At 30.8% G+C, this 12,209-nt stretch overlaps 1 protein-coding gene across 2 annotated transcripts in view; it reads left to right on the top strand.

The window, feature by feature from the left end:
• Nucleotides 1-12,209, top strand: part of LOC113378492 (nuclear hormone receptor FTZ-F1) — a 186,646-nt gene that overhangs the window by 149,099 nt on the left and 25,338 nt on the right. For both annotated transcript variants that reach the window (XM_026619029.1, XM_026619028.1), the window contains 2 exons: nt 10,484-10,695; nt 11,517-12,029. In XM_026619029.1, coding sequence (XP_026474814.1) covers nt 10,484-10,695; nt 11,517-12,029 — 725 coding nt within the window. The remainder of the gene's footprint in view (nt 1-10,483; nt 10,696-11,516; nt 12,030-12,209) is intronic.

The raw sequence follows: 12,209 nt of genomic DNA, 5'->3' as shown, positions 1-12,209 counted from the left end.
CCTACCTCGGTCAAAAACTAATCAGCACGTCTTCCCATCAATAGGTATGTAATGTTTTTTGAATTATTCGAATCAGTTGAACCGTGTACACGAAATCGTCAACGAAAATTTGTATCCGCACACTCACACATTCATGGCATCCATAAAGTATGCCAAATTTTCAGAAAATGTATAAAAATTTTCATTTTCGACTTTTTGCGATTACTATAACTTACCCTACGGGAAATTAATAATCAACGATTGATAGTTAGCTTATCATTTAAAATTTTGTAATTGGATTCGTTATGTCATCAAATTTTGAGATAAAATATTCAATTTTAACTCAAGTGTATGGGATAGAATTTAATTGTTATATTAGGTTGACAAATATCTCCCTTCCGCTTTTTTGCTCTTGGTTTATAATACAAAAAGGCGGAAGGGAGATATTTGACAACCTATTATCAAAATAGAATAAAACTTAGTGAACTAACTTATAATTTAGTTTAGTATTCAAATAAGACTTTTATTTAGATCAGCGTTTGGGGAACGTTTTTAATCATTAATCCAAAATATTTTTGTCTAAGTTGATATTACCCCCATGGTGAAGAGCGATCACCCCCATACGGACAACGAAATTTCAAGATAATTGACATTTCTGGCAAAAAATGGTATGTTCTTATGTGGCAAAATGTTTTCAATATCAAACAATGATATGTTGTTTTTTATATTTTTTTCCATTTTTTTACAATATTATTATAGTTTTATAATCATTTACATATTAAAAAAATTTCTTAAGAAACTCCAAAAAGATTTATCAAAATTTGAATAACCGTATAGGAGGAGTTAATTTTTTTAATTTTTTTACAATATTACTATAGTTTTATAATCATTTGCATATTAAATTTTTTTCCTCAAATACAGTAAATATCAATTAAGAATACATACTTTTTAGCCCTAAAAATTTCAATTTTACCCAAATAGGGTAATTTACTCCGGTTTCCCGACCACTGACTTAGATGGCGCTACAATGTGATATTGCATATAGTTAGGCTTTGTTGATCGCTGTTGATTGGGATGATGAATAAATTGTAAAAATTAAATGTTCTGAATATTTTGTTTGCACAAGTTCTAACCCTTTTTTGGTATATCTAGTTCCATTAGGCCGACTGATCTATAGATTGAACATCGCTGCTCTGTTGAATATCGTAATAGCCATCAAATCGGGCCAGCGCTAGACGAATAGAGTTATCCCTTTCCACCGCATCGGAGTCGCTCTAGCGTAACATTCGGCGAGTTGCGACTGTCGAGATCTGGCAACACTGGCCACATTATTACAAATACTATGTAATACTCCACTCGTTCTGTGTAGTGCATTAAGTATTACACACTTCTGTATTCCATATGTGTGTCCATTATGTATGCCACCAGTGCGATCATTAAGAACACGAGTCCGACGATGATGAACGTTTGTTTATGATTGCTCCACTGTCAAAGAGACAAGCGAAATTTTATTCACATTTTGTATGCGAATCTATAAATATACTCAATGACTGATTTCGAACTATCGATAGGCTTATATTGAACCATTATGCATTTGAAACCGCGAATTAGACATTTGATAGTTTGACGTTTTTTTCCAGGAACGTTTTTATAATCTTAAACGGGTTATTAGCTTAAGGGGTGTTCTAGTGTAGAGGCATGATTTTAGGTCACTTTTAAATCATTGTAAAAAAGAGGCAACTAATATTTTTACTATCATTTTTTCTATAATTTATTTATCAATGTTACAAGAGCACAGAAAGTAAAAACAAAAAAAGGTTAATAATTTTAAAAATTAGCAGTTGCTAAAATGTGGGGTCCCAAAAAATTGAAACGTGATCCTGCTTGCTCACTTTGCATCCCTCCTAGTAATTCGAAATGAAAAAGAAAAAAAATTACTACTCTAGAATGTTGTCGCTATGGTATATACTACGGACAAGTAAAAAAATGGCGTTTCGACAAAATGGCGACTATTTGAAAAAAATACCGTTTTTTAACCACTTTTTTTTAGTTTTTCGAATTTTTATTTGTAGTGAACATTGAAATTTGGGGATGAGTATATGAGAGGAGTCTATAAAGAAGATTCTCTGAAAATTTAAAGTAAATCGGTTCAGTAGAACTCCAGAAATCGTGGGCATCGTATTGAAAAAGACGGTTTTGAAAAAAAACGCGTTCAAAATTTCGCAAAAGGAAGGAAACTTAAGAAGATTATCATGGTCAAACAGCTGTATCTCCGAAAATAATTTAAATTTTAAAAAATCCTCTCGTACACATATTCTTAAGTAGTTAAACTTTGAAAACATAAAACAAAAGAGAAACTTTTTTTTTAATTTCTACACTAAGACATATTACAATTGAAATAATTTATTGTCAATATTAATTATAAAAATTAATGCGATTGACATTAAATTTTTTAGTTGCTAATAAAAGTCTATGGCAATGGCGGTGTTAAGGCCATAAAGTTTTCTGGTCAAAAAGTTAATAACAACGTTATTTCTACTTCAAAGTGTGATGCCTTAACTGCAATGCCTTTTAATTTCCATCTACTAACAATCAATTAGAGATCATATATTTAAGCCATGCTTCAGATTTTGATATTGAAATAAATATTCTAATCAACACTTCTGAACTTTGTTGGCAGCTTAAGCCGATATTAAAAATATCTGCTTCGATATACTTTTTGTGCGCTGTTTTTTTACGTTTAACGTTTATTTTTGTACTTGTTTACTATTGTGCTATTTATCATTATCATCACTGTTCACACGAATCGGATGTGTTTTTACGTGATTATATTCACGTGTCACTTAATGTATTTTACTAGCAATCGTTTAATTTTTATGAATGGCCAGTGATGTGTACTTCAATCATTAATTATTATATCCGCACATAGAAATTAGAGAAATAACATAAACAATTTGAATTTTATACTTTTATGTGATATTTTTATTCGTTCAGATAGATTATTATTATGTGCTGAAATCAAGACTTTGACTATTAAAATTTAAGACTTACTGAACCACCAGTATAAATTGGTTCTAACTGTATTTTACAAAATTTTCCTTAAGTTTTATTAATTTTTCTTAATAAAAACAAACCTTGACACGTGCACCGTGCACGGAACAGGAACTTTGTTATCCGAAATATCGACAACGTCATCATGAAATGCCTAATTCTATTTTCTTAAAACATCTACGCAGTTAAGTGCATAATATTTTCGTCTCGTCCACAATGGATGAAATCTGCGAGTTTGAATAAGCACAAGTTTATTCGAAGATACTTACAGCAAATTTAAAATCTTTGTTTCCGTGAAAAATTTTCTCACTAGTAAAAGCGAATGGTTGTTTCGTGGTGATAAGGGATTGTAAACATGCGTCATTCGCCAAAGTACAGCGATTACTATGTTTACTTGAAAGGCAATTTAAATGACAATATTACTATTTTTAATAAATGTATTCAATTATATATTACTCGCCATAACAAACATTGAAATGCATTTGCATACAAATTCTGTCTGCCTTCGAAATTTACATTACGTTGAAAATCGTTTCTTGTGGGTGAAAAATTCTAACTAATATTAGCGGTTAATACAAAATGATATAACAGAATTTATATTTTGTTTACACTTTATGATAGATCTGTTAATACTGCGTGAATAATAATTTAATAATAATAAATAACATTATTAAAAAAATATATAAATTTTATCATTCTGCTTTTCATAATGATAATTTTCATATAATATAATGGTGATATTTTGAGCAAGATTGCTAAAATTATTTACAAAATTATCCATTCACATTTTTATATTTAATCATTTATTATAATGCATCCATGAATATAACTGTGTATTTGTCCGCGGACAGTAATTTTAAAGCTCCAATAGTTTTAAGCAAATTTGCTATGCCAAAGCCCATAGATAAATTACCTATTGTAGGATTGTAGCTTTACCATTACATTTTAATAAATTATTGCTACTGCATTAGAACTAAATATTATACGGTGAATACCTAACAACATTTTCTCTAGAAAATATATATTTTTGGCAATTGTGAACTTTCTGATACTTTGAAAATACAAGTGGCGAACTGCACAGCAATTCAACTGGACGCAAATCATTCAGCACCAAAGTAAGGATGTCGTGTTGTCTGAGAGTCATTATTTAAGACATTATTATAAATAACGATTGTCATTGTTTTTGATGAAAAATAACTCTGAAAGCAGTCTTCTTTGATTCATCGAAAATGTCAACGGCATCCGAAATAAATATTTCAACAGTAAAACGGAATTAACAATAAATCAGCGCCTGGGCGGGTTACCGGATTTGTATGAAATTCAGGTGCAATGCGCTGGTTCAGTGGTCCCACTGTCAATTGTATGTTCGCGAAGAATGACGTCATGTTCGAATCCTAATTCTTAGAATGCGAATTAATAGCAAACTGACATTCATTGTTGTGCAAGTGGCTCACAGTACAAGCACGACGTATAAGTTTGCTAAGTGGATTTGCTGTCAGAAACTAATTAGACAGCACAGCGTCATTAAAATCGTACATTATTACGTTAACATATTTGAGATTTATTTATTCATGCTCCTGAAGAAATTTAGCTTTGCAACAATTTTAATAAACGTTGAGAAATGTCAGATGGGTCAAGAAGTTAATAAAATTATTTTCATAACTATACATACATCTATTTACCATTTTATTTTAATAGTTTCACGCTGCATTATCGCTTATTGATCATAAATGAAAGTGTGAAGAATTCACACGTTTGCAACCAATTGTTGTGTTTTCTTATATTATTAATATTAGGGGTTTACACTATTTCACTGTTCACAACTTTATAATTTCAAGTGTGTACATACATTTTTTTATATATTTTTAACAGCAATCAGAATCTTACGTTCTTTAAGCTGTTAAGCTGAAACTTCTTACTTCGTAGAATTATTCTTAGATTGTAACCCAATGGTTAATGCATTTATATTTTATGATTTTTTATTATTAGAATTTATCTAATAGGGCTAACATTTTTTATCTATATTTCCAAGTAAAAATTGTTGTTGCTGCTGTTTGACAACAAGCTGCTCGAAGTGGGTATCATAAAAATACTACTGAACCTTCCTCAAAAATTGTATTGCAAAATAGCTTTGCTTGAAATTGAAACCTTATTGTTTACTTCAGGTAGAAGCGTAGTGTATTTAATCCTTTTATAATTATATTGATATTGGAAGGAACATGTAGAGTACAGCGATGTTGTTAATATATATAATGCGGCACCATTACCGCGTCGCGACGCCTTGGCTGTGACCTGAATACGGCGAAGCGTTCGACTATGTTGGAATCAGGCGTGTGCGGCGTACGGCACCGCACGACATGGGATGATTCGAATCGTGGCGTTTTCTGGGTCGATGAGTCTAACGATACTCTTCTACGGAACTTTGCTCCATCGGGGTTGATTGTGGAAAGGAACTGAGCTAATATATAATATTTTCGTAACGGTGTCACCCAGAAATCGAATTGATATGTTTATTAGTCAACAAGTTATTATCGAAGGACAATATACGATTTTTATTGAGAGCTTTAGATAATTTTGAGATTTTATTGAATTTTATTTTAAGTAATTTTGAACCGTTCAAATAAACCATATATAAGGTAAGGCGGGGTACAAAAGTCCAATTGGACTTAGAGCAATTATATTGCGAAACCAAACATTTCAAAAAATACCTATAAAAGAAACAACTATCTTACTATGTCAGTTTGTTCCTGCGTCTCGCAGGCATAAGAACGATGTGTTGACCCAAGCGCCAAACGCACCGGGTCATGCCAGAATTATGCACGAGATGTCAGTAAGGGACAATTTTATGTTAGTGTTAGTGCTTGATTTTGTGTGTGATTAACGGTCGTGTTTGGCGCCTTTATTTATTACTAGACAATTTTTAATTTTAAAGGAATTTTACAAATTAATAGCTACATTATTCAACCAATGCAAAATATAAATTTTATGGATTCATTTTTTGCAGAAAACACTGTATATAACCTTGATCTGGTATTTCATTCATCAGCAAAGTTGGAATAACTATATATTTAATTTATCTTTTGTAAAATTACTTTTTAATTACTATTTTTTATTGTTCACACCTTTGCCAGAGTAAAGGTTCAGTTGGTTCTTTTTACCCCACCCACTTGTAAGCTTTTATAGAGGTTATATAAAAAAACTGTCGAATTAATAGTAAATTAAAAACACATCTTATGAAAAAATTAAATAACGTATACTTAAAAATTATATTAAAATCTCATAAACTAAACAACAGTGCTTACTACCAAAAAAAAACTAACAACGAAATAAATTACTTTTGTTACGGATTTTCAAACATTGCCTTTTATTTCACAGTAGCAACGTCGTAAGAATCAAGGTGATGGCTGGTTATACATCTTTTTCCCTCTACTTTCAAATATTGTTGTTAAAAAATTCTAAACTTTACTTGTTTTTGAGGTGGTGAACCTTTTTACCTGCGGAGCCCCGCTCTATCTTTTATACACATATATCATAAGTAATCCTATTACTTGTTATTTAATAAAATAATTAATCAATCAAAAACACTATTTTTAAAAATTAGTTCTTTTTTGTTACATCATAACGTTATTTTTTATAATTAATTTTTTCCTTTTATAAATATGTGTTGACTGATTCTTATAAGCAAGCGAACCGGTTTCAACCCTGTTTCCGGATGGAATTCCTGTGGCCGAGAACGCGAGTGGCCCAAGCTTAATTATTAGTTGCATGCCAAGGGAAGCACTATTTGATAATAAGGATATGAATTCGTGTGGCTGGACTTATGAGAAATTCCTAGACCTAGCCTTATTGTGTGATCTTGCTTATAGAGCGAGGGTACATTATAGAAGAATTTCGTAGAACGAAAGGAATAGGAATATATTTCTAAATATATAGAATTTGAGGTTTTTTCTAAGCGAATAGTTTAATAAATTGATGATTAATGGTTTAATAATATTTAACTTTAAATATATTATTAAATAATAACTTTAAAACATTACTCATGTTATGTCTTTTGAAGGGTGAAATATTTTTCATTAAAATATAATTGAGCATTTCTTTGGTACTGTAAAATGCGATTATAACTGGTAGTATAATGGGTATGGGCAAATATTTCTTTTAAATTATATTTTTATAATTACGAGTTAGTAGCTTAATAAAGTATGTAGAGATAATTGAATGCTGTTTAAACTACTTTCTTAACATTTTTAGTTATATTAACATTTTTTACTTCATACTATTTATCATCAATGTTTTGTTCATAAATATGTACTTTTAATATTATATATTCACAAAAGTTCAAGGAAAGCAATATAACTGATCAAATATTTTGTTCCAATCCATCATGTAAGATATCCAAGAGATTTTGATCTACCTGTTTCATATTGCAATGAAGTTGTTACTCGTTAAATACATCTTATTTGTAATAAAGTAGTCATTCTTTTAGCATCTGATAAAATCTTTTATATGTACTATATATCCCAAGCTGCTGCGGCTTAGATATTCTATATAAAGTACGCACTTATTTTTCACATATGGCAAATGCTGTTAATTCTTTTTCATTATTATTACCCAGTGAGAGCTGCAGCAGCCGTTTATTTGTTCTACTGTTGAGTATATTTTGTTTCGTGTTTATATACCGACACATATCGCAATGCGTTTCTGTGTCTGTTACGTAATTCAATCATTTAATATGATTTGTAACAACAATATTACATTAGTTGACGTAATAGTTTGGTAATTGCTACTGCGAACTATTTTCTTTACTGGTTCGGATTCTAACTCACCAGGAGAGTGGCATATTCTGATGCACTGGACGAAACTCGAGAAGTTTTTAAACGATCGAACTCAACTAACTTAAGAATTTTTTCATCCAACATTTCCAGGAAATATTAACATTTTCTCTTTTTTTTACTAGCCAAATATTAATAATTTATTAACTGCTGTTTGAAATACATACAATGTTAATAAACAATTAGTTGAAACATATATATTATTATTGATATAAATATGTGAGTGAATTAAATTAAAACAATCTTGTAAAATCTATTTAACTTCGAATAATTAACTAGCGTGAAACAAAATTGCCTTTAATTTATACATTGAATATAATAAGTGTACCTGTACCAATACTTTTGTTCTGATAGCGACGTCGTAAGAATCAATGTGATGACTGGTTATACATCTTTTGCCCTCCACTTTCAAGTATTGTTGTTAAAATGCCTAAATTTACTTGTTTTCGAGATATCGGTGGTCTTACTCGCAAACCTTTAAGCCCCTTTCTACTCTACTATAAAATTAACCCTTACCTAACTCGGATGCCGGAGCTCCGGCGGCAAAATTCATATAAATCTCGCAAATCGCGAGTGGAAAGGGTTAAAAGAACAAAAAATTGTATTAGACTAAAACTTTCGATCTTTATGTAGTAATATTATAAGACAATATTATATGACAATTTTATTCATACAAAATTTTGTTAGTCTTAGAAACTGTTTCTAAAATTTTATTTTAATTTGTCGTGCATCATTTGTTTGATTATAGTTAAAATGAAAAAAAAAACAATATTTGCAAAAGAAATCCAGAAGGTTTTTTTTGTTCTAAAATTTTATCAATTATCTTACATTTTCGAATTTTCATTAATGCCAAGACCTCACATTGTTATTATTTTTTATTTAATTAGGCCACTTTTGCTCTCATAGCATAGCATGTAATCTATCGATAGTAGTAATATAAACACTCATAATAGCTCGAAAAGCGATTCTATTACATCATTGCAATTTTGTCATATCTGTTAATATGATAGAACATATCTTATTTGTTTGATGATGGTTTCTAGAGGTGCATGTCAGAAGTTACCATTTAATTGAATCTTATTGTCGAATTAGTAAAGCGATCTATGTATGTAGAATTCGAGGCAGAGATACATTGAAGAGGTTAAAGTTCTAAATTAGTTATTATATTGTACGGTGTATGAACTATTTGTATTTTGGTTACTGATTATTGAAGAATTTAAGAGATATTTAGGTTATTTACTGATGCTATTAAAAGTTCTATTTTCCATATGCACGAATAAATCTTCAAAATTACTTTAGTTCATGTTTTTGCTCACAAATATAAATCTTAAAAACCGTAAATGCGCCGCTGTGAGTAATAACACATTTCAAAATCTATAATGCCTGAATAATCTTGATATTTTCTGAGTCAATTTTAAAATGATTGTCAATTTCTTCAGCTCACTTTTACCAGTATTACACAAACCAAATCGAATAGTACAACGAATACGAACGGTGTGTGGGTTTGTATCAAGAATATTTCAAAACCTTTCATAATAAACTGCATTTATTACTGCTTTGAAAAAAAATGCTTTGGAGTATAGATTAATATGTCGAATAAGTTTAATTCGAAGGAAGTACTTTTTAAAAGATTTTAGTATTCGACATTATAGTACTAAATAATAAAGAATTGTATCAATATTTGCTTTGATTTTTTACCTTTTTTATTCCAAGCAAGCTTTAGGCTTGACTTGCTATTGATGTATATATTAAATTTGAATATTTAATTACATCCTTGGTTGTTTTTTATGATAAATGTTAACCGAACGTTATCTACTTTACAGTTGTTTTTGTTTGTTTATGTAGGGTACTACAAATAGTTTATAAAATTTAACAAGAGCCTGAATTGCATCTACCATTTTTTATTACGGCTTGCTTATGAATAAATAACAGGTAATTACGTTACTATATTGTTTGTTTTCGTTAGCATGCAGTTAAAGTACTAGTTATAATAATCAGCTGTATCTATTTCACATATTTAACATAGAAATAATGAATTAGAAGCAAGACATTCGCTTTTTTAAATATTTTAATTTTCATATATCGGAGAAGTTTTTCTTGAGCCGTTTATTTAATGCTTTTCACCGTATATTTGACAACTGCAAAAATCACGACTTGTGACAATGCATTCATAATTGTCATTTGGAAGCCGGTCTGTCATCTGGACGTCTTAAAAAAGACTTTTCTCGTGTAATTTTTCTTTCGCCTTAAACAATGACACTTGACAAAAAGAAAACTTACCATGGGCATGGGTCCAAACTCATTTTCGATGAATAATGTTGCCCGTTACTGTCTCGTATTTTTAAATCACAAATTGTAAGAACAATATACGCCAACTGTATATCATTCAGAGCTTCTCTAATTAAAATCCTGTCTCATATGGTAAACAAATGGACTTGAGAATTTTTATTTACAAATATAAGAAAAAATACCAGAAAACAAGATAATAGATGTAAAGAAATATAATAAACATATTTTGGAGTTTTTTATTATTTATTAATAAAATTATTTGATATCAAGTATCGGTACTCATTACCATTAACTATCAATTTCAGTGTTTAATGATTTTTTTCTATTGTTAACAGCCGTCCGAGCAGATCGTATGCGAGGTGGTCGAAATAAATTTGGGCCAATGTACAAACGAGATAGGGCCCGAAAACTACAGATAATGAGGCAACGACAGCTTGCGATACAAGCGATCAGAGGATCATTAGGAGGCCCAGGAGATGTTTACGGCCAAGGAAGTACATCACCTTATGCAAACCTGCACATCAAACAAGAAATACAAATACCACAGGTATATACTGCACTAGAGAATAAGTCTACGATACTACAACTAGAGAAAATAGCTCGATAATAAAATGATTTTGTTTTATTACGTTATTATGCAGTTTTGATCTTTGATGATGAGTTAATATGAACACAGATAAAGAATTAAATGAAGAAATTAAGGTATTTATTGGTAAACTAATGGAAAAATAAAATATTTGAATAAATTTTGACTTTAAATTGGCTGGAATTGTTTCTTTTGATATTGGGCAGTCCTGATTTATATTTAAGCATAATCCAAATTGAAATTAATATTGAATTAACATGTTTTAAACATTCACTTTGATTAAATTTTCAAATATGATTTTTATTGCGCGTTTTATTTCAGTTTGTTTGCACAATGGCTTGAATCGATACTTTATAATATTATTTATGTCATAGAGTCATTAAAATAATTTGTACATTCATGTCTTGATTTATGGAGCATTTTCCCTAATGACAACCAATTAGCGAAGTAAATTATCTGTTAAGCCCTGACCTTGCTGATGCACAGGATGCATTGTAAGATGAAATGACGTAATAACTCCTGAATCAATTAAAGCGTTTGCAATATGACACACTAGAAATTTAGTTTTGGAGAACTGCAAGCCATGTGCTTCTCATAATATTACATGGCTGTAAAAAATAATAATTGCAACTATAAATATTGGAATTCTATCATAATTTATGAATAATAATAGTATTTTAATTTCAAATTATTGAAGGGCTAATCAATTTTTTTATTCTATGTTATTAATACCAAACATTAATAGTTATCAAATATTTAATTTATGATTTCAATTATTTCAGGTGTCCTCATTAACGTCATCTCCCGATTCATCACCCAGTCCCATCGCGGTCGCCCTCGGTCAGGTCGGGCAGACGACGATAACGGCCGCGCCGAACATCGGCGGTATAGGACCTCCATCCACGACCCACCACCACAATAACAGTGGAGCACCTGCCGGCAGCACGCCTCAACAGCCAACGAGCGCCTCTCAATCCGATTCAAAACACTGGAATGCGGCGAATTCGACGACGCATTCACTCTCACCTAAACAGTACTCATATGACCCACCTGCAGCAGGAACAGAATCCGCCAATTCAACGACGGAACCTCTCCGAGTATCACCTATGATTAGGGAATTTGTACAATCGGTCGATGATCGAGAATGGCAGAATTCACTGTATGGACTTCTACAAAACCAAACTTATAATCAATGTGAAGTTGATTTGTTTGAGCTGATGTGCAAGGTGTTAGACCAGAATTTATTCTCGCAAGTCGATTGGGCGAGGAATACGGTGTTCTTTAAAGATCTCAAGGTAGGTATTTGTTCGTTTTTACCATGCCGTAAATTTGCTTTTATATTTCTATTTTTAAAATAGGATTTATACGTGATCATTTTTAGCGAAATATAATATATAAGTGTCATAAATAGGGCTCTTTATATTTACCTCCAGGTCGTCCATGGACGACATCTACATGACGTGCCGTGTGTACGC

This window comes from Ctenocephalides felis, unplaced genomic scaffold (genome assembly GCF_003426905.1).
Source record: "Ctenocephalides felis isolate EL2017-DRISC unplaced genomic scaffold, ASM342690v1 CF-g0.4_SCAFFOLD_01886, whole genome shotgun sequence".
NCBI classification, from domain to species: domain Eukaryota; kingdom Metazoa; phylum Arthropoda; class Insecta; order Siphonaptera; family Pulicidae; genus Ctenocephalides; species Ctenocephalides felis.
Note: the sequence above shows the minus strand (reverse complement) of the source record. Positions and strands in the feature narration are given on the sequence as shown.